At 41.5% G+C, this 27,937-nt stretch overlaps 2 protein-coding genes across 5 annotated transcripts; one reads left to right on the plus strand and one right to left on the minus strand.

Annotated features, from left to right (window-relative positions):
* The first annotated feature begins 132 nt into the window (after nt 1-132).
* LOC119017163 (ADP-ribosylation factor-binding protein GGA3-like) lies at nt 133-14,269 on the plus strand. Of its 2 annotated transcripts, XR_005074353.1 has the most exons (17): nt 133-326; nt 1,910-1,994; nt 2,493-2,568; nt 3,117-3,215; nt 4,335-4,458; nt 4,567-4,667; nt 4,748-4,828; nt 4,920-5,057; nt 5,334-5,547; nt 5,654-5,830; nt 5,916-5,983; nt 6,066-6,178; nt 6,301-6,428; nt 6,538-6,707; nt 6,994-7,104; nt 7,225-7,451; nt 14,139-14,269. XR_005074353.1 is itself a non-coding variant. In XM_037093647.1 (16 exons), the coding sequence occupies exons 1-16, from the start codon at nt 284-286 to the stop codon at nt 7,342-7,344; spliced, it is 1,848 nt and encodes a 615-aa protein (XP_036949542.1). In that variant the 5' UTR covers nt 133-283; the 3' UTR covers nt 7,345-8,144. The 2 variants fall into 2 exon arrangements, 1 of the variants encoding a protein (XP_036949542.1); XM_037093647.1 differs by lacking the exon at nt 14,139-14,269 and having other exon boundaries at nt 7,225-8,144.
* On the minus strand, nt 9,049-27,937 carry LOC119017023 (cAMP-specific 3',5'-cyclic phosphodiesterase 4C-like). 3 transcript variants are annotated; one of them, XM_037093417.1, is made up of 19 exons: nt 24,631-27,937; nt 24,385-24,492; nt 23,820-23,922; nt 21,990-22,815; nt 20,805-20,939; nt 18,973-19,100; nt 18,665-18,847; nt 18,518-18,557; nt 18,346-18,416; nt 17,600-17,762; nt 16,781-16,874; nt 16,517-16,674; nt 14,969-15,067; nt 14,672-14,836; nt 14,408-14,507; nt 14,167-14,321; nt 13,477-13,599; nt 13,201-13,383; nt 9,049-11,124 (listed from the first exon to the last, which is right to left on the minus strand). In XM_037093417.1, the coding sequence occupies exons 4-19, from the start codon at nt 22,029-22,031 to the stop codon at nt 10,231-10,233; spliced, it is 2,733 nt and encodes a 910-aa protein (XP_036949312.1). In that variant the 5' UTR covers nt 22,032-22,815; nt 23,820-23,922; nt 24,385-24,492; nt 24,631-27,937; the 3' UTR covers nt 9,049-10,230. The 3 variants fall into 3 exon arrangements, with proteins under 3 accessions (XP_036949312.1, XP_036949306.1, XP_036949319.1); XM_037093411.1 differs by having other exon boundaries at nt 23,820-23,929; XM_037093424.1 differs by lacking the exons at nt 23,820-23,922; nt 24,385-24,492; nt 24,631-27,937 and adding an exon at nt 23,096-23,244.

A 27,937-nucleotide genomic window follows, 5' to 3' on the forward strand; every position in this document is an offset into this window, starting at 1 on the left:
GGTTATGGATGAGTTTGGATTAATACCTCATCAATATTATAGATATACAAAAATCCCCCCCCCCCCCCTAACACTACAGGGTGCCCCTCTGTTGATGACCTCAGTCTCCATGACACCCTCTCCTCTCTGTGCTGATGCGGAGGGGGTGTGTCCCAGCCGCTGTGTCAGCAGTGTGACTGACGGGGCGTGAGTGTCACATGTCGGCTCAGGCAGCGGCAGTTTGACACCCCCGCTTCCTTCAGAAACACGCACTCACATCTGGAACTGCAGGCGACTGACAGCAATGGCGACCGGTGACAGCCAGCCAACTTTGGAGTCGTTGCTCAGTATGTATACGGGGTGTTGAATCTTGCTGTTGTTGTTGTTGTTGTGTTTAAACCCGACGTGACGCAAGCTAACGTCTCATCATTCCGTGTCTGAACTTAACCGTCGCCGCTTTGTTTGCTAGCGGCCCATTAGCCGTCAGCCGGACCCTCAGACGTTGTATTTACGAGTGAATTCTGCATGCGTGTGTTTATTGTTAAACTTTAATAAAGCAGTTTGTCATTGTGCAGAAAGTTAAAACGGGAAGTTAGTGGGGCCGTGCGCGTGCCCCGCGAGCGCCGTGTTATGTGCGCGCTCCGACGGTGCACGCGCACGTTGGCATAAAAATAATACCAACGGTTTTGTTGTTTTTTTTTAGCTAGCTAAAAGTCTCCAGTTGTTTGTTCTATCTGAGCAAAACATAGCAAAACCACGAAGGGTGGATTTGAAAATACACTGAAAACTACACAAGTAAGCAGTAAAATGTTAAATATGACAGCTAAATGTATTTTAAATAGTTTTTTTTGTCACTTAAAGGGGCACTGTGTAGTTCAAAACTCAGAATTTGAGTATTCATAATATTAATAAGGTACTAATGCAAACTCAGAAATAAGTATTTGTCCATAACTGAATAAACAAGCTGTTCTCAGGGGAAACTAAGGTCCCCAGAACACTGTGTGAAGCTAGAAAGGTGGCAGGGTCCGCCAAATATAAACAAAGTAAACAAGTATGAAATTGTGCTGTCCTTAAAGGTCAGTTTATTTATTCAGTTTAATCAGTCATGACACCAAAGAGTCTGATTACTATAAAATTTATAGAATGAAAATAAGTCAGTGACGATCTTTCTCCTCAAAGGAGTTAAAACTAGCCTACGAGTAACATAACTGTTGTGAAAGTCTCATTACCAACATTTTGGCTTGTTTCCTTCGGATGAGTTCAGGTTTCATCCTCCCATATCCTCTTTACTTTTTTTAAAAACGCAAAAAAATAGTGACAAAATGCTTGTTTTCAAGATGGCTCACCATTAAAAGAAATATGTTTTTAACTCCCAAAACAACAGTCTGTAATGAGTTTACTTTGTTCAGTGCATCATCTGTATCTTCAAAGTAAATCGCAACTCCGTGATTCAACAGATGACTGATGTGGGGAAAAATATACAAGCCTATTATCGATAGGAAAATGTTTTGTTTTAAAGAACGCAGTGCAGGAAACAATGCTTGGAGTGATTTCTTATTCTTAAATTTCACCTGTAAGATATCCTGCCTCCATTACATATTCTAGGCAGAGGTGTTTGATAACCACATTTTAGGGATAACTGCAAAAAATGTGTGTGTATTGATATCAGAATTTGTTTAATCCTGAATAGCAGTATAGGCATTGGCCAAAAAATCTGAATATTAGTCAAGCTGTCGCTCTTTAAAAAAAAAAAAAACGCTCTATATACAGTAGTTATTTTCCACACCTTAAACGAATACTTAGTACAACAAAGGCATTGTTTCCCTCTTTCGTACATGTCTGTCTTTTGTTTCACTTTCTTATGAAGTTGTGAAATTGTGGCACATTATCAAAATAGTTTTTGGATGTTTCTCTGGTGTAATTCTTCCAGGCCAGGCCACAGACCCAAATAATCAGGAGGACAGATGGGACTGCATCAAGAGCTTTTACGAGCTTGTCAACCAAGAAGTCGATGGGTAAAGCTGAACACAGTCTCTGCACCTCATCGGAGCTATTTCTTATTTCTACCTGCGATTTAAGAGTTTTCACACAGCCCTTCATGAATTCTCAGATCATCTTCTGGGTCTGAACCTGAGCTGAAGTTTTCAATTTTCTCCAGAAGTTACTTCAGCGCAAATGTGGCATTTGAGAAAGAGTTGCTTCACATCCAGGTTGTGGTCACAGCCTCACAGTTACACCATGTGGTAACACGGAGGAGAGACTCGACTGCATTTTCCCCCCTTTTACCCTTTCCAGTATTAATATACTAAAATGTTCTGAATGTAATTTAATTTAAATTCAGAGCCAGCTCAGTTTGGCATTGTTCTCATCAAATTCTCTTGATGTTACTCAAGCATGGCAATGTCTGGAAGCTATGTGAATCAGACTTGTTTTAGTGTTGTCATAACGTGCTCTCTTCTTGCAGTCTCCTCAGGCATTTTAACGTGATTTATATCTTAATTTTCTGCCTTCAGCCCACAGGTAGCCATTCGTCTTCTCTCCCATAAAATCCAGTCGCCACAGGAGAAAGAGGCGCTGCAGGCTCTGACTGTAAGACATCAGCTTCTTCAGCTCCACACATAATACACAGATTATACGCAGTTTTTTTTCTAGTTGTTGTTTAGTATACTGTACATTAAGTAGTACCAGTAGTACTTATCAGTTCTAATTTAAAGGCAGTTACGATGGGCTATACTCGGTATTTATCAGATTATTCTTTAAGAACTAATGTCTTTGTTTTGACCCTGAAAGTGGGCGGTCCTGTGAATATCTGTGACTAACTTTTATCACATGGCCCAAGTGACATGAGGGACTTAATCTGCATTAAAATCTGCTGTGAAGACACAGTGTTTGTCATCCATACTTAAAAGAGAGCTGCAGTGTTTCACAATTAAATGAAACTCGAAGACGCTTCTGGGTGTTCATGTGCCTCATATCATGTGACATTTAAAGGTGGTTAACCACGAGCACGTAGTGTTAATTCTGTTTTCTCTCTGCTTTGTGTTGCATGAGAAGACAAGACCTCTTTTCCCTCATTTTCATTTGTAGAAAAAGTTTCTGTTGGTTATGATTTTTTTAAATAATTTGGTGCTTTCCAGGTCCTTGAGGCATGTATGAACAACTGTGGAAAGAGGTTTCACAGCGAGGCTGCCAAGTTTCGCTTTCTCAATGAACTCATCAAAGTTTTAACACCAAAGGTACGACCAGCGAGACACAGCTGTCCTTTTAAACTCTGTTTCTTTCTCTTTTTATTTTGGAAGTTTGCATTTGTGCATATAACACAGTCCATTTCATTGCGCTTGGTCTAAAATCAAAGTCATGAGTTGTGTGAACCAGAGCACTTAGCTACTCTGAGTGAATTGGCCAAAAGGAAGTGATAGCACAGTTATTCATGTCCTACAGAATTGAAAACTTTTCCCTTTACATTTGACTTCACCAGCAATACTTGGACTGATTAGGTTTCAGTAAGCCATACTTGTCAAAATGATCTCACTTTGTGTGTATTTGAGATGTGTGTGTATGTGTGTGTGCAGTTTTTTTTGTATTATAGAGACCCAAACAATAAAGTGCCTCACACCAGGCAGCTACTAAAATCAGCAGATTGTGAAGTCAATTATAAAATCTAATCAAATACATTCGATTGCTCAATAAAATACAGCAAATTACCTCCGATAATGTTAGATAAATTTGATAAAAGAAATCAAAAGACAATTCAAGTGAAATCACAAGTGAAAAGTTTAATCTCTGAAAATATCTGAACCAGTGCTGAGAAAATGAACAAGATGGCAACGATAAACCACAAAGCTAAAGCTCCAAACCTCAAAAATAAATGTACAAATTATCAAAGCTAATGTAGATTGATATCTGTCATATCAATACATATACATAGCTAACTAAAATGAAGCAAAGTATAATAGACAAAACCTGATCAAACAATTAAATATGTATACATCACAAGATAGGAACATATATGTCAAAGGATGTATACATGTCCTACAATAGAAAACTGCAAAAAGATTTGTAATATGAAAACAGTGACTAAAATTATTGGTTAAAAACAGTAAAGACAGGCTAATTACATCTAAGAATATTATTAAGTAAGTAAAATATTAAGTATTATAATATTAAGTAAAATAATCAAATTTTATCGTACCTAGTGCCAAAATTACTTCAAGTGTTTGAATTTGTTGAGTAAAATAAAAAAAATAAAAATAAAAACACAAAACAAAATCTGTTTTAATATCAGAGACTAATAAAAGGATCTAAAAGTTTCTCTGTGAGTAATGACACTGATCTGATTGGTCTTTCCTGAGCAGTATTTTGGCGCCTGGACTCCACAGAAAGTAAAAGACAGAGTGACGGAGGTCCTCTACGGTTGGACTCTTTGGCTTAAAGAAGAACAAAAGATTCAGGAAGCCTACCGCATGCTCAAGAAACAAGGTCTGGATGCTACACGCACACAACAGTAAAATTCCTATTTCTGTGCTCAGAAGATTGTATTGTTGTCGGAAGAATTAAACCATTTTCTACTTCTTTTTGTTGTCGCAGGTATTGTGAAGAAAGATCCCAAACTACCAGAAACGCTAATAATGGCGCCTCCACCACAAAGAACAGAGGACTCTGTTTTTGACCAGGAGGACAAGGCAGCGGTGTGTATTTGTATTTGATAAAACATCTTTTAAAATTACGTAAACTTTCATCCTGCTGAAACGTGTCTCTGTGTTATCAGCTGTTGGCCAGATTATTAAAAAGTGCCCGTCCTGAAGACCTGGAAACTGCAAACAGACTTATTAAAAGCACAATCAAAGAGGTGAGGAGGGCTGTGGAGGTAAAGGTCGTCTTTGCAATGCTTGCATTTGGTAGATTTGGTTTTCATTTGTGTGTGTGTTTTTGTGTTGCAGGAGCAGGAGAAGGCAGAGAAAGTGTCAAAGCGTGAATCGACTCTGAAGGAGGTGGAGAGCAGCACCAAACAGCTCAGAGATCTGCTGGAGCGGCACACAATCACTGGAACCTCGTTACAGCCGAGTGGTGATCTGAAGGTATGTTGGACATGATACAGTCAAACGTGGTGTTACAGGCTTGTGTGAAAGTCCTGTGAGTGTTTTCCTGCTATCGCCCTCTGCTGGCCTGCTGCAGTCATGTCTGAGACTTCATTAACTGTCCATCTTATCAGTAAACTTACTAATAATTGGCAATATTTATCAATAATATTCTGAATTAGACACATAGTTTTTTCCAGAGCTGAAAACTGTAGAAGAGAATGTGTTTGCATGGAAGTGTTTCTCAGCATCAGGCGCTTCCTTCTTTCGCTTCAGACCCTGTACGAGCGCTGTGACCGACTGAGGCCCGCCTTGTTCCGCCTGGCAAGTGACACGATGGACGACGACGCAGCTCTGGCACAGATCCTGGCCGCTAACGACGAGCTGACCCTCGCGGTGAATGCCTACAAAGAAAAAGTGGGGAGCAAGGAGTGTAATGGTGGAAGAGAAAGAAGCAGAAGTGAGGAAGAAATGGAGGGTATAACCAAAGGTTGGCCTTGTTTCTGTGCTAGCAGTCCCTGTAGAGAACACCTTAACCTTGTGTTTGCCTCCGCTCTGTTCTGCTTTGTATTTGATGATTCTTCTTGTTCCGTCAGCTCCGACGAGTCCCAGAGAGATTAAAAGCTACCACCTCATCGACCTGTCAGCACTGGACTCTCCACAGACGCACAGAAAAACTGATTCACCACTATCCTTCGAATCCTCTTCGCCCATGTTTGCCTCTCTTCTGGAAAGTTTCGGCCCTGTAGCTGACCAGGATTTTAATGAATTAGGTGTGCCTGCATTGTACCTATTTCTAGTCTCTTCTCTCTGATGGTGAAGTTTTCATAATGTAATGATGGTGTCCTGTAATTACAGAGCTGGAAAATGGCGTCTCAAAGCAGACTCAAGAGACGTCGAGGTCGTATTACGAGGAACTGCTGCAGGTGAGGCTCAGACAGGAAGTTAAAGGTTTAAATGAGATTTTTATTTAAGAAACCTTAATAGAGTTTATGCTTTCCTTTTCAGCTCAACGGAGACATTCAGATGAAGAGTCCTGAGCAGAACGGAGGGAGAGGCCTGGTATTGAGAGCTCGTGGCAGTGGTGGGAGCAGTACGACATCAAATGGGACAAACATTTGGTAAGGATGTAGACTCTTAAAATCCTCAGTGACAATCATTACATTACACCCTGTTGTATACACTGCTCTGAATGTAGTACTATTGTATAAAATGACCTAATAAATGACTTTTCTCCTGTCAGGTCACTCCCTCACGATCAACACTTTACAGGGACCGAAGTGTTGGACTCTCCAGTGAAATTAGAGGAGAACTCACACTCCTCTCAAGTCCTGAAAAACATCTTTGTTCCAATGGAGGCCATCAAACCGAGTACGTTTCCAAAGTTGTTACTTTAAGTTAGTACTTTTCTACTTCTGTGTGTCCACTGCCTTCTGGTTGTCCTGTCTTAAGTTCTGTTCTTTTCTTGTTTGTTTTGTAGGTAACCTCGAGCCGATCACTGTGTTCGATCAGGGCGGGATCCACGTCTCTCTTCATTTTGCAAAAAACTCTCCGCCGGGTCACCCAGGTGTTGCTGTAGTCGTCATCTCCACTGTGAACACATCTGCCCTCCGTGTGAAAGACTTTATGTTTCAAGCTGCTGTTCCAAAGGTAAGTTATTCCAAAAACATCTTCAAAATCTACTATCCAAATGGCACGAAAATGTTTTGACACAACAGATAGCAATCATGCAAATAGTTTGTCTGTTTGTGGTCTTGTAGTCTCGTAAATTTAGTCTGTTGTACTCTTTCACGTAGAAATATGAATGTAGTTACGTCAGTTGTGTTTTTTAAGGGCATTATGTGACTGGCGCCTCCTCCAGGAGCCAGGCGTCCACTTCACATTTCTGTGTTTTCGGTTAATGAGTTGAACAGTCAGTTTATTCCCTCTCCTGCAGACCATGTTTGTGAAACTTCAGCCAGCCTCAGGGACAAACCTACCTCCTTACAACCCTCTCCTGCCTCCACCTGCCGTCTCTCAGGTCCTCATATTGGCTAATCCTCAGCAGGTGAGTTTGGGTAGTGTGCTTAATTTACATTATCTGTTAATCATTACACTTCAGTGTGTTTGTAGTATGTGGCTAATATTAATGTTAAAAGAATCTGACATGTGTCCCTCTTTGTTTTAGCGGAAAGTGCGTCTACGCTTCAAGTTGACTCTGACACATGGAGACCAACAGCTGGACGAAACCGGAGAGATCGACAACTTTCCTGACTGGAACTCTTTGATTGGCCACCAAAGAATTTAAAGACATGGCTTTTGAAAATCACAGAAACTCTGGACCTGGTCTGCACATGACCTGAGATCTGGAGTGAACCCAGTGAGAAAGAAAAACTTGCTGTCGATCCTCATGAGGTAAAAAAACACCACAACAAACATATCGAGTCTGTATTTTCTGAAAGATTCACTTGTGAATTTGAGAACACAGTAGCAAGTATGATACAAACCAAGAAATGATCTCAGAAAGGTTGATATTACTCTTAAAAGGATGAACTCTATTGCTGTAACTGTTCTGGTGGGTTTGGTGCCCCCCTGAATGTACCTGATTCAGGTATTCAGTATTCTGCTGTTGTCTTAATGTGCTGCTTTTGTGATCGCTGTTGTTTAACTGCAGTTTGATGCACTGTACCCATGTGTATGCTGACATGTAGCTGGTTACATGTCTGCATGTGAAATTCGGTATTTATTTGCTCTTGTGACAATCAAAATTCCCAAAGTGCCTTAACATGGAAGATGTTTTAATACGTATTTATTTTGAGAATGAGGCCGCCTTAAGTAATTTATGTGTGCAAGTGAGAAACTTTATTTTCCAGATCAGTGTTCACTGATTAGCAGTTTTTAACTGTGAAGCTTCATAATTTAAGTCCAGAGAAACAAATCAAGTGCAGCTTAACCTGCTTGATCATCTGTCATCTCAGCTCATCTTCAGATTTACACAAGCTCAAAACAGGATGTCTTGAAGCCAATTTTAGTGTTTTCATCTGTCTGTCGACTGTGTGTTGATCTGCCATGTGTCATCAATAAATACAAAAGCAATCTGTATCACAACAAAGTTCAAATTCTCTGTCTCACCTCAAAAACAACTTAAGGTCTTTTTGTAGACTAAAGACAACAGAGAGAATAAAGAAGCAAAATGTTCAGTAAAACGTTTTCCTAGAGCTGCAACAAAAAGATTCTGTGGGTTTGAAATTTCCTTTTAATATCTTGGAAGTTTACCTGGATGTTATTTTGCACTACTCAGTTATAAAATATACATTTCCTGGAACGAATGTTCCAAAAAAGTACAGATTAATTACTAGTAATTTTATATTTAAATACATTTCAAACTGCAGCACATTTTTTACATGTTGCTTGACCTGTGATGTGCAAAAAGAGACACTAGAGAACAGCCGCAGTTAATTGCAAGTGTACCTATTAAATACCGTCCGTTTGCCCAGACTTTTTTATGAAATTGCATTGTACTTTACAGGAGCATTGCGATTAGTGATTGTCTTAAATTATCGCTTAACCTATTAATTATTTTCAAATATCCATGCTCCAGGCATAGTGAAGTCTATCATCAGAAACAAGTGAAACAGAATTGTCACATTTACCAGACAGTATTTAAATTGCTTATTTTGTTACTTTATTAGTTATTTAGTTGAAATATACTTAATTGAAACTGATGTGACAAAACTGCAGAAACAATAAGAACAAAATTCTTACATTTGAGCATAAAATTTTGTCATTTTGTTTGATAATTGACTAAAACGACTAGCCAATTATACAGAACGCCATAATCACAGGCCAATTTTTCTGTCGTTTGATTGAAGGAAATATTTCAGCTCTACTTTAAAATAAATAAATAAATAAATAATAAAATAAGCACTACTTACTGTACATGTACGATGGTGGATAAATCCTTTAAGGTGTTTTCCAGGGTAGAAAAATGATCTGCAGCTGAAAACACCAATCAACTTCATTGATCAGATTTATTATATGACATCAGCAGATTAAAATACATGTTTATTATGTACATATATGTAACAGGGGTGTTAGATAAAGTGCCAAATACAGTTTTTTTTTTTACAAAAACAAAACAAAAAAATGGGATTAGTGGAAGACCATCACACCCGTTACCCTGGTCCCACAGTTCATTGCTTCACGGACGAGTAGCCCAACACGTCTGGAGGAAGGCTGAATTGCTCAGTGCTGGTCGTGGGACAGTTTGGCACGATTCACCCGGGAATCAAACTCACAGTCTGGGGTAGATGTGAAACTGTCGTGATGGGATGAATACTGGGTGTTTATATTTATTTGTATTTATTTATTTTTTCAAACATGAACTGACATCGACACGTACGACAGGTCAGCCTTTATTTCAAGCTGGACTGCACCACCAGATATTATTATTATTATTATTATTATTATTGTTATTCAGAAATCCAGCATTGTTGCTTTAAGGTTAGTATGTGAGGAGGTTAAACTGTTCTAGACCAGAGCCCAAAGGTCGTTCTCAGCATCCTGTTCACACGTGGAAAGTTGTTGTAGTAAATATAAGACGACAGACTTACACTTTCCACTTTTTTTTTTTCTCTTTTCTGACAGAGGAAGTTGACATTCTTTTGACAGTTAGTGGTCGGGGCGAGGGATGGTATCTTCCTCATGAACGAGACAGTGACAGAGAGATGATGGGTAGCACTTATTTGCATGTACAGGTTGTTGTTGTTTTTTTTTAAGATTCTCAGGAGCTACAAAAGGTCGATAAAACAGGTTACCCCTCCCCCGTTTTATTATTCCCCAGTTTATTCCCCTACGGCAGTGATGGATGTACAGATACTCGGTGGTGAAGACTCCGGTCTTTCTATCACTACCAGTTGATCGAGACGTTGCAACAATCTGGCTGTTCGGGAAGGCGTTGGGGCCAGGTTTGTGTCCGATGCTGTACTGTCAGTCTTCAGTGTTTCTCTGTGAGCTGTAAAGTTTGTTTAAGACGTCTGTAGTCGAGCGTTCACTTGGCCTTCAGCTGAGAGGGTCACATGATCAAGGAAGGCGTCTTTCGGCTTTTTATTCCCTTCAGTGACGGTCGTCCTGCAAACTGTTGAGGCCTTAACCTTTCCTCGCTGACCCTTTTAATCCACGTTTTTACACCCAACTAACTCTCTTCTTCCTCGTTCACTTCTTCTACTTCATCTACATCCTCAACAGGCGCCTCTTCCTCCTCTTCTGCTTCCTCTTCCTCTCCAGCATTTTCCGTTTCTCCCTCCTCTTCCTCCTCCGCTTTCTCCTCTGTCTCGCCATCCTCTTCTTGTTCTACATTTTCCTCCATCTCTGCTGCCTCCTCGTCTTCTCTCTCTTCTGTCTCTTCCTCCTCTCTTTCCACATTTTCCTCCGCATCCGCCTCCTCATTTTCCATCTCCCCTTCCACTTCCACCTCTTCCCCTTCCACAGGTTCCTCAGCTTCCCCTTCCTCGTCACCCTCCACCTGCTCTTGGTCTCCCTCCTCATCTTCTTTGGCCTCTTCATCCTCCGCTGCATCGTTCGCTTCCTCTTCTATTTCATCTGTCTGCCCTCCCTCTTCTTCTTCTACTTGATCCTCTCCATGTTCCTCCCCCTCCTCTGCGTTCTCCTTCACCTCTTCCTCTTCTTCTCCAGTCTCCTCCTCCTCTTCCTCTTGGACTCCGTTGTGTTCGCTATTGTGATTCTCCTCGTCCTCGTTCTCGGTTTCCACGTGGTTCTCTTCGTCACCTTTCAGCTCCGCCTGGTCATCCTGGTCTTTGGCACCGTTGTCGCAGATGGCTTTCTGGCCGCTGTTCCTCAGGTTGATGTGGTTGTGATTGTTGTGCTCCAGGTCCTCCAGGGTGAGTTCGAACTGGAAGCGGTCGTGTTGTAGGTGTCTGTCCGGGGGAGGTGAGGGAGACTGGGGCATGGTGTTCAGATACCACTCCCTGTTCTCCTCCAGCGTGTCCAGAAGCTCCTGAGCGTCTGGATGAACGAGGTCGGCCCACGTCTCCCACAGCGGGTGGACGATGTAGTCGATGAAACCCACCTAGAAAAGAAAAAAAACAAAAGATATTTTTTAGGAAATAACTGAGAAAGGCAGGAGGATTGATACCACACTCATGTATGTGTAGTAAATATGAAGCTACAGTCAGTTAGCTTAGCTTAACATAAAGACAGGAAACAGCTAGCCTGGCCAACGGGAACCTCTAAAGCTCACTCATTTATCTATTATCCCCTGTAAAATCAGGAGTTGTTGTTTACACACTTGTGTTTTTGTTTTTAACGTTGGACAGAATCGGGCAAATCTGACTCCCCTTGTTTCAGCTCTTTATGCTAAGCTAACTGGCTGCTGGCTTTAAATCTGAGAGTGGTATTCATCCTCTCTAACTCTTGGCAAGAAAGCATCTGAAGCAACTTTCCCAGCTGAACAACTCCCTTATAGTAAAGATGAATCCAACTGGCAGAGTATCTGAATGAAAAGAAAATTCTGACCATGAGTGTGATCATAAAACTGACATGGAAAAATGTCACTGTTTAACATCATGGATATTAACAGAGGCATAAGACTGGAGCTACTGCCAGCTGCACATCGAAACAGAATGTGTTCTTCAAACATGCATCCAAAATACTTTAACAAAAGGTTTAATGACTGCCAGAGCGTATCTGAACTTATTCCAGGCGTCATTACACTTTAGACGATTTGTGGAAAGAAGAATTTTTCACGTTGGGAGACGGTGAGAGGAAGTCTGTCTCTTCCTGCCACAATTCAAACCCAAATAAATGGACACATGGATGGCCCACCTCTTTGGTTCTGACTGAAATATCTCAACAACTATCGGGTGGATTGTCAACAGCTGTTGCATTTCAACCTTCTCAGTGTGAGGTTTAACAATGTTAACTCCATCAGTGTGAGCAGAATGCAGTTAGCATTAAGCCTCAATGAATCCTGGCTGTAAACTCTTAGTGTGGTTAACTCAAAGGTAGTGTGAAAGTGGGACATCACTCTATATGCAGTATGACAAATTCAGCTAATTTAGACAAAATTAACTAGTTGCTTACTGTCTAGACATAAATAACTAATTTAGACTGATACATTTGGCAGCAGGGGGTGCTGGTTTAACTCAAATGGTGTTTTTTGAAGTCGGCGTTGGGGAGGATGTTTGTGCGACAGCTGCCTCTCTTTGCCAATGCAGTCTTCCTGTGTGGTTTCATGTCATCACAGTGCCACCTAACACAACTTTATATTGTTTGTGAATGACACCAGCAGTGGCTTCATAAATGACTGTGTGCACCTCACCAAAAACTGAAGGCTTTAAGTTTAAAATATATATTTCCACTTAGGTGCACGCTTTGTTTTTAACAATTTTTGCGCCTAACGTTGCCGTTAAACAGCCTTTTCCTTTGGCGCTACTTCCTGCGTGTGCGTAGGAACTCAAACGTTGTGCGGTTGAGGGAACGTAGTGCCATTGCTGAGCTACGTCTTGTTGCGGTTTATGTGCAGCAGTTTCCGCGGTACAAAGCCCTGCTTCCTGCACACTGACTACACACTGATTGGGGATACGTACTTCATACAACCACACATCAGAAGACACAAAATATGACTTCAAGCTTTAACAAACCAGTTTCCAATTCATCGATTTGGATTCGGTGTGTTTTAACAATGACACATTAAGGGATCATCCAGACATACACGGATATTTTGCAGAACAGTCCTCTGTGTTATGGCTGCTTGTTCACACACAATGGACATTTTAGATCACTAAAACATTGATTTGTTTTTTTTTTTTTTTAATGCAGACTGTGTGTACATCCAACATGAAGCCTTTGGGAATCGATGTGATTATGGCTCAACGCATGCACATCAAACAACAACCTCTGCTCATGTCATTTCTTTGTTGGCACCGTTAGAATTACAGAGACAAAGATTTTATTTTATAAAATCAAGGGAAAATATCTGTTTAGAAATATATATATATATATATATATATATATATATATATATATATATATATATATATATATATATATATATATATATATATATATATATATATATATATATGTATATCCGTATACGTGAGGGGATGATGCAACGTGTGTGAGACAGAGTTTCGTGCGTTACCTGACTCTTCTCCACTGACGCAGTGTGTTTGTCACACATGGCGCTGATCTCCATCCCCCTCTCTCGCTCTTTGTCACCCTGTCGAAAGAACTCCTCCATGATCCTCTCCGTCCACTGCTGGTATAACGGCAATGTCTTGGTGGGGTTGCTCAGGTCTGCGCAGTGCACCATGTTCCTCAGCACCTGAATTGACACACATTGAACAGTTTTTGTTATGATACATTCATAAATTGCAGGGCACAGATTTCATGGTCTGTGTGAGCAGAGTACAATTACCTGTATCCGTTCTGTGTAGTGGTCCAGGAGCAGCACACCAGAGCTGGTCACCTTCTTGGTCTCCACCATGGTCTTCAAATCAGCCAGGAGGGTCATGTGTTTGGACATGTCTGTGGCCAAAACCTGGAGACACGAAGACAACAAGACAAAACTAGAACAGAAGATCCAGACTAGCCTTTGTCCTCATCTGTCATATATGAAAGAAAAGATGTAGAAGTCGACAGTATGGACAAAACAGAAATCCAGTTGTTTAACCGAAACTCCTGAGGAAGCCAGATTGAGCATTGATGTGATGTAGAATGATGAAAACTAGATTACATTAGATTAAATATTAGATCGGATCGGCCCAATTTTAAATCTCAATGACATCAAAAACCTTATTTTTAAGAAGGTCCAGGTCAAGACAGGCAGCAAAAAGTTACCATGAAAAAGCAAAGAAAAATCAGAAATAAATAAAATGAATGTTGTGAATACAAAACAAAAATGTCAGCAACCTTAAAGACAATGTGAGAGACAGGTCTAATAACATTAAAAGCAAATTAGACAAAATCAAAATAATCAGAATCCTCAGTATCGCTAGGAGATGAGCAACCACAACAAATACACAAGCTGAAGAAGTTGAATGACATGTTGTGTGTTTGTTTATAATTTATCTCCTGCAGTGTGAGACGTGGTAGACGTTGTCCTCACCATATCGATGACGAGCTTGCGAAGGCTCTGGCGCTGTCGCTTGGTGAGATTCTGAAAGATGTCACAGTTTTCTTGGTGCAGCAGCTTGAAGCCGACAGCGAGGTGGTGGTTCTCCAACACTGACTCATCGTTATACATGAGGGCCAGCTCCGAGTCTGAGCACAGAGGAGGAGGGTGTAAACACGGCTGGTGCAAACATAAAAACATATTATACCATTTGTGTGTGTGTGTCTGCACTCACTGGTGTTGATGAGGAACTGATTGGAAACTCCGGGGTGGTCGACATCATGGATAGCTGCAGCGAACAGAGCGGCGAGGATCTCCAGGTCGGTGAAGACGGCCTGGAAGAGACGAGAAGATGAGTCGAGATCAGAGAAGAAGAGACGGGAAACAACTCAGTCACACTGTTGTTAAAAATATCATTCACAACACAATCACCTCCAAGCAAACAGTGTGAGTGTGTGTGTGTGTGTGTGTGTGTGTTTGAGTGTGTACACCAACGTACATCCAGAGCAGGTGTGGAGAGGAGGACATGTGTGGACTGGGTGACATCTGCAGCATGGAGGCTGTTGTGGTACGCTACGTTTCCATGGTAATGGTCCTCCAGGGTCATCACGTAAGTGACAAAGGTGTCGACTGGGATACGAAATGTCTTCAACAGCTCTCGCTCCTGAGGAGGGAGGAGAGGAGACACAACTTCACACACACACTTCGGTGGGAGAGCATCATGCACACGCACAAACACTTCAGGTGAGAACAGAAAACACACACACTCCCACACAATCGCACTTGCTTTGTTTACCTGGAAGATGGTGTACATGATGCAGCTGAGAGGTCTGTTGTTGGAGAATTCTGCGACTCTGAATATGTTAAAACCCCACTTGTCCAGGTCCTCCAGCTCCTGCTCAAAGACCACACACACACACACACACACACACACACACACACACACACACACACACACACACACACACACACACACACACACACACACACAATGAGTCAGTCAGTCAGCATTTAAACAAAACAATATAAAAAAAGCTTCATCCACTACAGGTGCAGCAGAATTCAACATGGGCGAGACAGTTAAGCACATTACCAATGTCATGCTTCACTTATCAAACTCAAAACCTGCCAACCAGTGACATCACTCGACAAACTGAACTGCATGAAAAAAAAACTGCTATTTGTCTTAGTCTTGTGTGTCAGTAATCTGAGTACATTTGTGTTTTGAGAGTAATGAACAATGAGAATATCTGACCTTGGGATTTAGAAAATGGCTCTGTGCTCTTTTCAGCATTTATCAAGACAAACCAATGTGAGATGATTGAAAAGTGAAAATACAGCCCCAAATTACTTTGGGACAACATCAGAGATTATCCAACACAAAAGAAGAAATATTAAAGCACTGTTTGTGTTTTCAAGGCAAAATCTGAGAAATGTATTTAGGTCATATCACTCAGGCCAAGTCTGACAGACGCATGTCTCACTGTTTCATCTTCTGTCAGCTGAAGTCTGGCACAGAATAGCTGTCATGTCAGGGTCAGAACAAGTCCAGTTCTTAATGATAAAGACATTATCTAACATTATGCTCTGGTCAGGATGAATTATCACTTTGGTGATCACTTAGTTTCTCTTCAGCCACAAAAGATTAACTAATATTAAGCAGCCTGTTGATATTAGCATTTAGCCTTGCAGAACTCCGGCATGGCTGGAAGCTCTCGGTGTTGTTATTTGTAAGTAGCATAGCTGCATCAGATTTATGGTCTGCGAAATGAAGATGCAGAACCAGGGACCGTTTCCATCCTACTGTGGGCTTTCCAAACATTTGGTGCTACAGACTGGATGGAATTAAACACTGAGGCGCCGAGCACAAAACAGCAGACGAAAGGAATCACAATGGATTTCATCATTATGTACTGTGGACATTGTTTTAATACGGTGCGCTCAACAACCTGGAAGTGACTTCTAGAGGCTAAAACTCTGGCTTGATTTATTTTCAACAAATGATTTAATAATTAATTTATTATATTTTATCAAACGCATGTCCAACAGGAAACCTCCCAGAAAGAGCCTCAGCAGTAAATCAGTGAAACAAGTTAAGCACAGGGCACAAACACACTTCCTCCACACTGCTGGAAGGAGAAAATTTAAATAAAACTGTGCACAAGAAATTACTCAACTTTACGGAGCCCTTGAAAACCTGAAAGATGATGTTTCTTATCTTGTGTGATCAAGATAAAAAAAAACATATTTTCAGTGTTCATAGAGCAGAGTCAAAGTCTGAGCAGCGATTGATCCGTGAGACTTATTTTATGTGAGTCAGAGAAAAACAGACAGACAGCGAGACCTTGGCGAGCTCGTCCTCGTGGTCTGTGTTGACACCGAAGCGAGGCATTGAAGTGCTGGAGAGGCTGGAGCTGTGAGACAGTTTCCTCACTCCACTGATGTGACTCATAGGTTTGTCTTTCAGAGTAGGAGACGGGATTTCCACATCGTTCTGCTTGTCTACAGGTTGGAGGACAAACACACACAGACAGACAGGTTTATTGTTTTTGTTTGGTAAAGGTCAGAAATGTGATGTGGACAGAAATCAGATTGTGGTCCCACTCACCCATGAAGGTGCTGGAGATGTATTCAGACACCTGGTTACCAGAGCGACTCATCTCTGACAGGTGGGACAGCTCTCTGTTCAGCATCCTCTTAAACTGTGGCAGAATGAGAGCAAAACAGTCAGAGATGTGCCGTTTCTCTGAGTTTTAGACGTGACTCCGTATCCAAGTTGGAAAAGTGCTTCCTCCTCTGTTCAACATTCAGCATAGACACCAAAGACAGAAGATATTAGAGCTGCAATGATTCATCGATTAGCTGCCAACTACTAAATTACTCGCCAACTGTTTTGATAATCGATTAGCAGGTTGGAGTAACTTTTAAAAGTCAAAATTGGCTGGTTCCAGCTTCTAAAATGTGAATACTTTCATAAGGACAGAACAAGATGTTTTGAAGAGTTTTGGAAGCACTGATTGACATTTTTCTGACAGTTTATAAACCAAAAACATTAGCGATTAATGGAAAAAAATAATCAACATTAGCTGAAGCCCTTATATTTACCTCAGATTTAAAAAAATCTGATCAGCCAATCATTGCACACCAAACATTTTTTGGCAATGATACCTCAGATTTCTTTATTCAACAAAGATATCTTCTGTGGCAGTTTGTTCTGGTGCTCAAGTGAAGGTAACAATAATCATAAGATGGCAGTAAAATCCTATAAATAACAACTAGCAGAAAATGTGGAAATCATGTGAAGAAAATGTGTTAAAATCAACTAACTTGACTGTTATTTCTATTCTTAATTCTCCACTGTGCACTAACATAGTGATATATTGCTGATATATTGGTTGAACTGGTTGGTTCAGTGACGGTCGCGCACCTTGTTGGAGGCCATTTCGCTGACGGAGCGGTGTGTCTGGATGGTCTCCAGCTGGTCCAAGCACCAGTCCAGCTCCTCCAGTGTGTCCAGTGCGAGCTGCTGGTACTGCTGGTCTGACAGTGTGGCCCTGGGACTGACGCACACTCCACCCAGAGGAGACCGCCTGAGGACACAGCAGTTCGGTTAGACCAGGCACAAACTGCAGACTGACTTACGTTAGCAACAAATTAGCAGCGGTGGATCTTCTTAGATGAGTTTTTAGTTTTGTGACTGACAGTGTTTGTCTTTATTTTATTTTTTTTTCTACCACGCGGACCTGGCAAGCTGTTGCATACAGGAATAAATCAAGCTATATTAAAGTGTATTGAAAACAACACTGTACATGCGCTGTGAGCACGTAATCTCTACAAACAGATATCTGGATTCAAACGTGGAATCTGTGGGCAAGAGGCAGATTTTGGAAGTGGAAGCGTTCTGGTTTCCACTCGTGTTTGAGTGGGCTTCATGTGCATGCAGGTAAACACTTTGCATCGAGCCAATATTCTTTTCCTAGGATGGCAGAGGAATGATCGGCCCTTCTCCGCCTCTGAATGGCAAGTACTTTTTGCCTTTGTTCATTGGGTTAAGTTAGGCATGAGGAGTGATAATGAGTTAGGGTCAGGCTAACAATATCAGGAAAAAAACAATCTAAAGAGGTGGACTGACAAAATATTATCTATAGATCAGGACAGTGAGTTTATACTGACTTGACTGTTGGGGTTGAGACGTTGGCAAGGATGGTGAAGTTGCTCCGTACTGATCGTAGACTGGCCAGTACCTAAATAACCACACAGCAGAACGTGATAGGTAGAGACTAATTTATGAAATATTTTACAGAATATGTAGTGTAACGATGAATATCTGTGATGCAAAACTCACTTGAGCGAAAGGTGTGACAATGAAGTCCTCTCCTGTGTGCCTGAGAGAGAGACGAAAGGACAGGGGGGTGAAATTAGGAAACAACGGTGATATTTCTTATTTCGTAACATAATTTATTCTTTTTTTGTCTTGCTTGCCGAGTCTCACCCTTCACTGGCGAGGGAGGAGTTGCGTGAAACCGTCTTGGGCGACATGTCGTAGTCCGAGTCAGAGCGGTAGAGGAAGGACTCTCTTCTCTGGCCCTGGGGGAAGGAGGTGTGCAGGGTGAGGCCAGGACTCTGCGAACCCAGTGGGGTGTGACCCGGTGACACGCCATTTTCTGCTTCATAACTAGACCACGAGGAGAGAAGGAAACGTTTGATGGTCAGAGATGAAAGAAATGAAACGTCCAGCAAAGCCCCCCCTGCGGGCTGAAATAACCAGCGGTTTGAAATAAAGCTGAGTAGCGAGTGAACCTGTCGGTGTCTGCCTGTGTGATGGAGATGCGCGGTGGGATGCGGAGGGGAAGAGTTGTTGGACGCGACACATTGTTCAGGACCTCTGGTGATCGAGTGCGGTCCCGAGGGCGAAGCCAGCAGGGCACCTGTGGAGTCAGAGGGAAGGATTTGTAGATGATACAAATCACCAGCTGGTCTGTGAGCACTTGATTAAATGCATATTGGTGCATGTAGTGTGTTTAATATTCAGTTGTGTGGTCGTAAAATCATTACTTGATAACTTGATCACATATTTTCAAACTGTGTTGACCATTTTTAAGTGTATGCGGTACAGTTTTATTTTGTATTTGTGTGTTTTTTTCCGGCCAGGTGCGATATGGAGATGAAATGAATAAATAATCCCAATATTTCCTTCAATTACCAGATTTCTAAGATAAATGAGCAGAACCTCCTGATGTAAACACTGGCTGATATATCCAGTTATCGATATCTGTGATTTTTGTGTCACACTTCCAATAAAACAGTTTAGTTTTTGCGGCAAATGAATATCAGTCACAAATATCACTTTTCAGTCTCCTTAATGTCTTATAATCAGCTCTGAAAAAGCCATGTTGGTAAATATACATCCTCATCATCAATATTATAATCTCCCTTTAAGCTGGTATTGGAATGTAACTTGGCAAATTTAGTCAAGTACTCTGCGTGAGTACATTTGTTCTTTACTGGAGTATACTGTATATTTTACAGTTCTACTTCATCACATCTCTGAGGGAGATATTGTACCTCTTACTCTACTGCATTTATTTCACATCAATAGTTAGAAACTATTTTTTACATGGAAATACATGCTATGAATTGTGTAATACATTACAAATGTAATTAATTTCACCTAAAGCTACAACATTCAAGTGTTAATGTATTTGTTAGTGATAAAACAGAATAACATTGTGAGTACTATTACTTTTGATACCTCATGTACATTTAGCTGATAAAACTTCTTTCTAACATCAGCGTTTACATCGTTATCTCTGACCGTCGATATCACTGTACAGTTTTTTTCTCCCAGTGGGAGCAGTCGGCCTGGACAAAGGAAGGTTTACTGATGATTTATTTCTATTAGAGACTAAATGACTGAATAAACTCACGTTTTTTTGTCCTGTGTTGCTGTTATTTGTGACTCTGAGGAGAACGGAAACGATCCAGTTACCTTTGCAACAGAAGTGCCAACAATAATACCACTTAGAAAAAACACTTGGGGGGGAGGAAAAGTGGTCTGTTGCAACTACAGAACTTCTTCCACCAGTGAATATAGCAAACTTGTGAGCTAACAGTTGAGACTTTGTACACATCCAGGCAGTTATGGCGGAACAATACCAGCTGTTTGATGAAAGATGTCCAATATTTTATCTTTGAGCTCTGTTTGGCTCTTCCCAGACTCCTGAGAAAAACAAATGAATCCACCACTTTCTTCACCAGCATGTAGCGAACGTTGTCTGTTTACAGGCAGGCAGATTATTTCCCTCAGAACAGCTGCTAGAACTAAAACAGTAAAGCTGCAGGCCATTAAACCAAAACAATGAGCTGAGGAGTGGGGAGGTAACTCTCCGCAGGTTCGTCACTGCGAGACTCCTTTTAGATTACACATAGTCATTCCATCTTTTATTTATTAAAAAAATGTTGATTATTGAGCTTTAATGTATCTGAATGAACATTAATTCTGCTAAATCAACAATAACGTTGAACATTTAATATTGTGTTTAACTAAGGAGGAGGGGGTTTATTAGGGAACAACAGCTCATTTTTACCCCAGAGCCACAAGCAGGTTAATGCACCCATGCTTTCTATCATACCTGGAGACTAGACGAGAGTCTTCTGCTCCTCCCTCTGCGTAGCTCGGCCCCCAGCGTGGCCCCGGACGTGTAAGATCGGCTGTAGCGAGATGACTCCGCCTTCTCCCCAGCACCTGTTATATCTGTGTCATTGCCCTGGGAGACAGGGAGGCGTGCAGGTGAGGGAAACAGAGACAGAGATACAAAACACCTTTTTTTCCCCTTGCTTTGTGTGTGAAATAACAAAAACTCAGTCAGTAATCAAGGATCAAGATTTACTTAATCAAAATTAAGGAAATCGCTGCATATGATTGTTATTTTGGCACATTTACTAAACCATATTGATTTGCCATTATCATATTCCGACGAGTGAAGAAACTTCTGCAGAAACACAAGCAATAAATTATCAATGTGTGTGTGTGTGTGTGTGTGTTTGCATGCATGCACGACCATGCGTGTGATCAGCTACATGCGTGTGTGTGTGTGTGTGTGTGTGAGAGAGAGAGTGTGTGTCTGGGATGAGGCCTCCACAGACCGAGCTCTTAGAGGCTGATCTGCACTGCAGTACCGTAGCAACAAAACACTAGGGGAATGGTAGCAGTTGCTAGGCAACAGTGCCGTGTTGCTTCCATGCTGCGTTTGATGTCGTCCAGACCCAGATGTAGAGAGATCCACACACACACACACACACACACACACACACACACACACACACACACACACACACACACACACACACATACAGTACACAAAGACATACACATTTGTATCAGGCACCTGCTCAGCATAATCGATAAAAGACCGTTTGAATAATGAAGGCTATTATGTCCTTCAGCCAGCATGTTACCTTTAAAAGAAAATAGCTCATTTACATGGAGCACTCATGAGGCCGGGGCTCATTTACATAGAGGACTGAGACTGACTGAACTGTTCACGATGTGTGAGTGGAGGACGGAGGAGACAGATCTTCTGAGTGCGTCCAAATACCTCGACGACGAGAACAAAGGGAGCCTCGGTTGTGTGGAAGTCATCACACAAAGGTCTGTATGCCATTGTAGGCATTCAATAAATCCCATACACACACACAGACACACACACACATACACAGTCTGCTCTGGTAAATACATGGAAAATACATGGAAACTAGAGGCAAAGTTAGCTGATTGTCTGCTGCATGACTCTGGTTGTTTATATTCTCCTTCTCACCTCTTCTCCAGTCACAGACAGCACGCTGCGGCTCTTCTTCATTCTGATTGGCTCGTTCTGGGCCCCAGGGCGGAGCGTTCCGGAACCCAGGCAGCAGAGCAGGTGGAGAGCCAGGACCGGAGAGGTCAAAGGTCACTGCAAGGTCAAACCGGGGTCAGACCGGGTCACAACCGGCCCCCATCGGAGCTGACTCAGCCAGCCAACCGCCTCGCTCCTGCTCTGTCCACACCTCAGTGTTCAGGTGATGGAAACTGGGCGTCCAACCTGCCGTCAAACGCTAAAGGTGCATTTATGTGGCCCTCAGAGGCTCCAGGTTCAGTCGCTGGTGGGTGACCTTTGTTTGGATCTGTTGTTTGTCCACAAGTTGAAGAGGGGAAAAATTAAAAAACAAATAAAAATCCTTACTCCATTTTGAGGAACGCTACGAGCTGCTGGGCAAAAATAAATCCGTCTGCATGTCGTCTTGCTTTGGCCGGACGAGCCAGTGGGGTATCCGGCTGAGAGTTCATGATGCCACCGCTGAAGAAAACCTTTTCTCAAGTTTTCTAATATGTTTAACCAACGTGGAGTATTGTTCGCATGACAATTCCCAGTTGTAAACCTGATCCCGCATGAATGCAGTTTTCCATCGATAAATAATCCAGATCCAGTTTGTGGGAGAAGTTGCACAAAAGTGTTTCCTCCGTCAGATCAGTTTTCCATCGTCTGGTCGGTCAGTCGGATCCAAATTCAGCATCGGGAGAGATGTTGAGTCAAAATTCCAGGTCTGATCTGCCAGGATTCATCCTTGAATCCGTCTCAGCGGGTCCTCCTCGGTGTAGATTCCCTGAGAGAAAAACAGAAATGATGAGTAAACACGAGCTAATTTTCTCTTTTTGAGTCATCTGTCCTTCCTCCTCTGAGAACTCTCTGTCCTGCCTCCTCATACTGAATTATTTTGATGCATCGTCAGATGTTTTCATCTTAAATCTTTCAGCAACATAAACCACCTTTTGAAAACAAATTCCTATAGTTTTTTCCACAATATAAAGCTTGTCCATGGAATAAAAAAAAAACAAAAAATGAATGGACTATGAATAGAAATATCCAAACAAATAGTTGGTCACCTTATAAAAGGGGGCAACCCTGACACAATATTTTGGCTGCCGTGGCATTGCAGGGAGCTGTACCTACAGTGGGGCTAATTCTGAGCAGATACTGCAACACCAAAGCTCTCTGATGTTATATAATTACTCCGAGCAGTCCGAGATGACCTAATTCCATCGGATAGGACAGATTCAGCATATCAGAGTGTGTTTGATTGAGCTGCTAAACAAGACAAGATAGTGCCGGAGACGACTTTTACCAGGGGTCATCAAGAACACACCCACTCAACGAGAGCACTCACACCAGAGTCTGCATGGAGTTTAAAAAAAAAAGAAAAAAAAAAGAGAGCTCTGTGTGGAGAAATCAACAAATGCATGGTGACACAGTGACATATATATACACAGACAATGAGAAATTTGAGCACACACACAGACACACACCATGGCTGCCACCAGAACCACCTCCACTACAGATAAAGCAGCTTATAAAACCAAGCAGCAATGCATCAATATGCAGCTCAACTACCAGCCCGCTCTTCTGTTACAAAACACCCAAATATATATAAAATACAGAGAGAGAGAGAGAGAGAAAGAGCATGCATACATGAGGACAGCCCTGCCATCACGCCTGTCTGCACACGCACAACAAGAGATATGTGTCAGACAGACACACATGTACACACACACACACACACACACACACACACAGTGAGGCTGCAGCATGTAAGAATAAAAACACACTCACCTTGATCGCCTCAAGATCAATGGAAAGATGGGCTGGGCCTCGTCTTGCTTTCACCCGTCTCCTTCCCCTTCTTCTCTCTTTCCCCGCTCTCCCCTCCGTCTCTCTGCAGACTAGCAGTGTGTCACCACGGCGAGAGAAAAAACACTTGGCGTCTTCATGAATATCCGCGGCTTCACCAGTGCTCCCTCCCTCCCTGTCTCTCCTCTCCCTCTCCCCTGCCACAGTGGTCTCCCCCAGCCTACCCCCCACCACCACCACCACCTCCTCCTCCTCCTCCTCCTCCACCACCACATCCTCCGTGGAGAAGCCCATCTCCCCTCCCCTCACCTCCCTCCACCGGCACAGACACACACTGTGTCCATTAATCCCATACAACAGCCTCTGCTCCTCCTCCCTCCATCGGTACCCCTGCCTTTATTTTTTTTTCCTTCTCCTCTTATTAGCAGCCACACGCCGATTCCCTGCCTCAGTAGTCAGCTGTCATTTCTCTTCATTATACTCGCCCACACACCGCTCATATTAAAAACATCACAATGAGGATCCATGTTTCCTGTTACTCACTCACCCTTTTTTCCTCCCATGTCCTTTTACAGTCATCCAAGGACATGCAGTCCATTTTAAGACCTAAAACAGGAATCACGCTCCCCCCTTATTGCTTATCCTTATCTGCCACCTACGAAAACAAATGTGGACACTCAGCCTCCCAAAGACGAGGAGCAAAGAGGAACATGCCTGTTGGGTTTAAGCAACACTTTATACTTTAGTATGATGATAACCTACGAGAAAGTCAATCGATTAATCAGCTGATTACCTTATCTTCAGAGTGGTTCCTCCTCTGGTGTCAAAACATGAAGAAGATGACGTCTTAACGTTTCTTGTTTTGTCTGACCAACAGTCCCAAACACAAAGATACTCAGTGATCAATAATTTAAGACAAGCGAAGGCAGAAAGTCACATTTAAGAAGCTGGAACGAGAGAACATTTGACTAAACCTGAGCTGACTTTTAGTCTTGCTGACTTTTAAATCAGTGTGATAGTGCTGCGACCAACAACGTTTTCACTGCTGATCAACCTGTTGTTGTTTTCCCGATTACAAAACTAGCTGAAAAAATCACTGAAAATCAGTGAAAGCACAAGATGACGTTCTAAAGTGTCTTGATTTGTCCCACAACCCAAAGATATTCAGTTTACTATAACGTAACACAAGTTAAAGCAGGAAATCCTCATATTTGAAAAGCTGGAACCAGAGAGTATTTGACAGTTTTGCTTGTTAAAAAAAAAAAAAAAAAGATACTGTAGACACACCGATAGTACACAAAATGTGAGTAGATCAAACAGTCAGAAACTATCTGACTTATTATTTTGTTGATTAATCATTAGTTGTACGGTCTTTAAAACTTCAGAAATGGTGAAAAATGTTGATCAAAGCCAGAGGGTGACGTTTTACATTTTTTTATTGACGACCCAAAGACATTCAGCTTACGGTCATAGAGGAGAAAAGGAACCAGATAATATTTACTTTTACGCAGCTGGAATCAGAGATTTCCACTTCTTTTCCCCCCTTAAAAATAGCTGATTCCTCGTTTGGTGTCAGAAAATAGTGAAAAAATGCGCCCAGAGCTCAAGATGACATCCTTAAAATTGCTTGTTTGGTCTGACCAATAGTCCTAAACCCTAAACTGAAAGATATTCAGTTAACTTTAATGTAAAACAAGAAAAGACAGCATATCATCACATTTGAGAAGCTGGAACTGGAGAATATTGTTGCTTGAGAAATTCAGCTCTATCAGACAAACACACATATTGATCGTCTATAAGAACAATCTCTGATGATCACAGTTGACATTCAGAAACTTAAACTCTGCTAGTTTTTTTTTCCCTTTATAAAAATCAGTATTAGAAGTCTACAACATACTGTTATTGCAGTTGTCCATTAACCTATCGACTGCTTTCTCGATTAATCAATTAGTTGCTATAAATAAAGGGTCAATCGATGTTTCTCAAAGATCTAGATGACGTCCTCAGATGTCTTGTTTTAGCCTCAACCCACAGTGAATTAGTGTGCTGTCAGAGAGAACTAAAGGCAACCAGAAAATAATCACATTTAAGAACGACATCAGAGAATTCTGGCTTCTTTTTCTTAAAAAATGTTCAAACGCAATCAATCGTCAAATTAGCTGACGACTAATCGATTAAACATTGCTGCTCTACAGTAAAACATTCACACATCCAGAGAGGACACGACTGCATTGATACGACCAGACGAATAAACACAGCCCAGCAGTTCTGCATGAAGCCGCGACGCTATTCTGTTACTCTCCCATCAGCTTTTATAGGCATTATCTAGATTTGATTTATGCCCCCAGCCTACGCTGATTGTTTTCTATTTACAAAAGTGACTGCACAAAGAAGCTTTGCCTCAAAAATCCTGCACAGACCACTAAATCAAACCCACCAATTAATTATGAAGGAGAGAGAGGGAGAGAGAGGGAGAGAGGCGGTGGGGGGGGCAGAGAATGACCCAGCAATTAATTATGCAAGTGCGAGAGAGAGATGTGGAGAGAAGAAGAATGGCAAAAATGAGTCAGGATTCACATCAGCACAATGGGACGGCAACTTTCTCAACAGCAACCGGTGAAAAAGTTAATAAACGGATCAGAAACAAATAAAGCCTGATTAACTGTGCACGCGCTGCAATACAACTTAGAAACAGAGTCTCACTGCTTTAAAGGGTAAATACACAATAAAATGTATTGTTATTTAAAATACACACTAAAAATATTCCTTTTTTTCAAGCTTGGCTCTTTTCAACAGAGCGTGTGGTCAGTGGAGCCCTGGAGATTAAATCAATCATAACCAAATAGTCATTCAACACAAGATTTATTTTGATATTCGGTGAATTATTTTAGTAGTGCAAAAATTCTCTAGTTTACGCTTTAAACTTGCTGCTTCTCTATATTATTGACATTCAGACTTAATAAATCAATCCTGAAAATAATTAGTGATGATGAAAACCTTCATTCGCTACAACCCGGATCACGTTATATACAAATGTGCAAAGCCAGGCGGAGCTTTGTCACCCCAAATACATCCAATTTAACTCTTGACGGAGTTCAAATCCTGGATTTTTTATATTGGGTAATTATCAATTCTGATATTTAAGAGTTAAAAAACACCCTGATAAAGGTTGTTTTACATACTTTTCTCTAAATGATCTTTTGTCATTTCTGTACTGCAATTTCCTGTTATTATAATGTATTTAATAAAAAAGTATTTTGATATTGTACTTATTGGCTGACGTACACTTAGAGAGCTACAGGCGGCTGAGACAAAACTCCCTCAGTAAGGTATTGGGCCATCACATGCTGCCAGAACAGCAACTGGTCTTCCAGAAGTGTGTTAATGATGCTGATGGAGTGAACTGTCTGACATGTTGGCCCAAGATCTCCCACATGTATTTAATTAAGCTGAGATCTGGTGACTGCAAAAAAAAAAAAAAGGCCACGGCATGTGATTCATATCATTTTCATACTCGTCACACCGCTCAGTGACCACTCGTGTCCCAGAAGAGACCGCTCCCATCAGGGCAGAAAATGTTTCAACACAGCAAAAAGGAAAACATTTTGAAGTGATCTGCAGGTTTCTGATTTAATTTGTCACTCGTCTGTTCATATATCTGCTGATATATTTGCCCTGCTCGTTTGTCAGACTGACTGGAGTTCCTACCGCGCCACAGATGAACTCTCAAAAAACTACAAATATTCTCACAATCTAGCTGAATATCTACCTTTTTTTCTCCACAAAATAGACTTAGTTAAAGTTTAACCTCATTTATAAATATGCTGGACACAAAGCAGCATCTCAGGATTTGAATAATGTGCAAAGTCCATCTGGGAACGTTACACTCTGAACTTAACAGATCACAGAAATGATAAGCGAGGCAACTAGATGGTTTGGTGTTCACAGTACAAGCTTTTGATTTTATTTTATGTGCTGTGTCATCAAACAGACTCAAGGTGGCGCTGTTGACTGACATTTATAATGTACGTGTGCGATGGCATGCAAATCTTTATCACATAGAAAAATATCAGAACTGGATGATTTTCTTTAGATGTATC

The sequence above is a fragment of the Acanthopagrus latus genome, chromosome 1 (genome assembly GCF_904848185.1).
Source record: "Acanthopagrus latus isolate v.2019 chromosome 1, fAcaLat1.1, whole genome shotgun sequence".
NCBI classification, from domain to species: Eukaryota; Metazoa; Chordata; class Actinopteri; order Spariformes; family Sparidae; genus Acanthopagrus; species Acanthopagrus latus.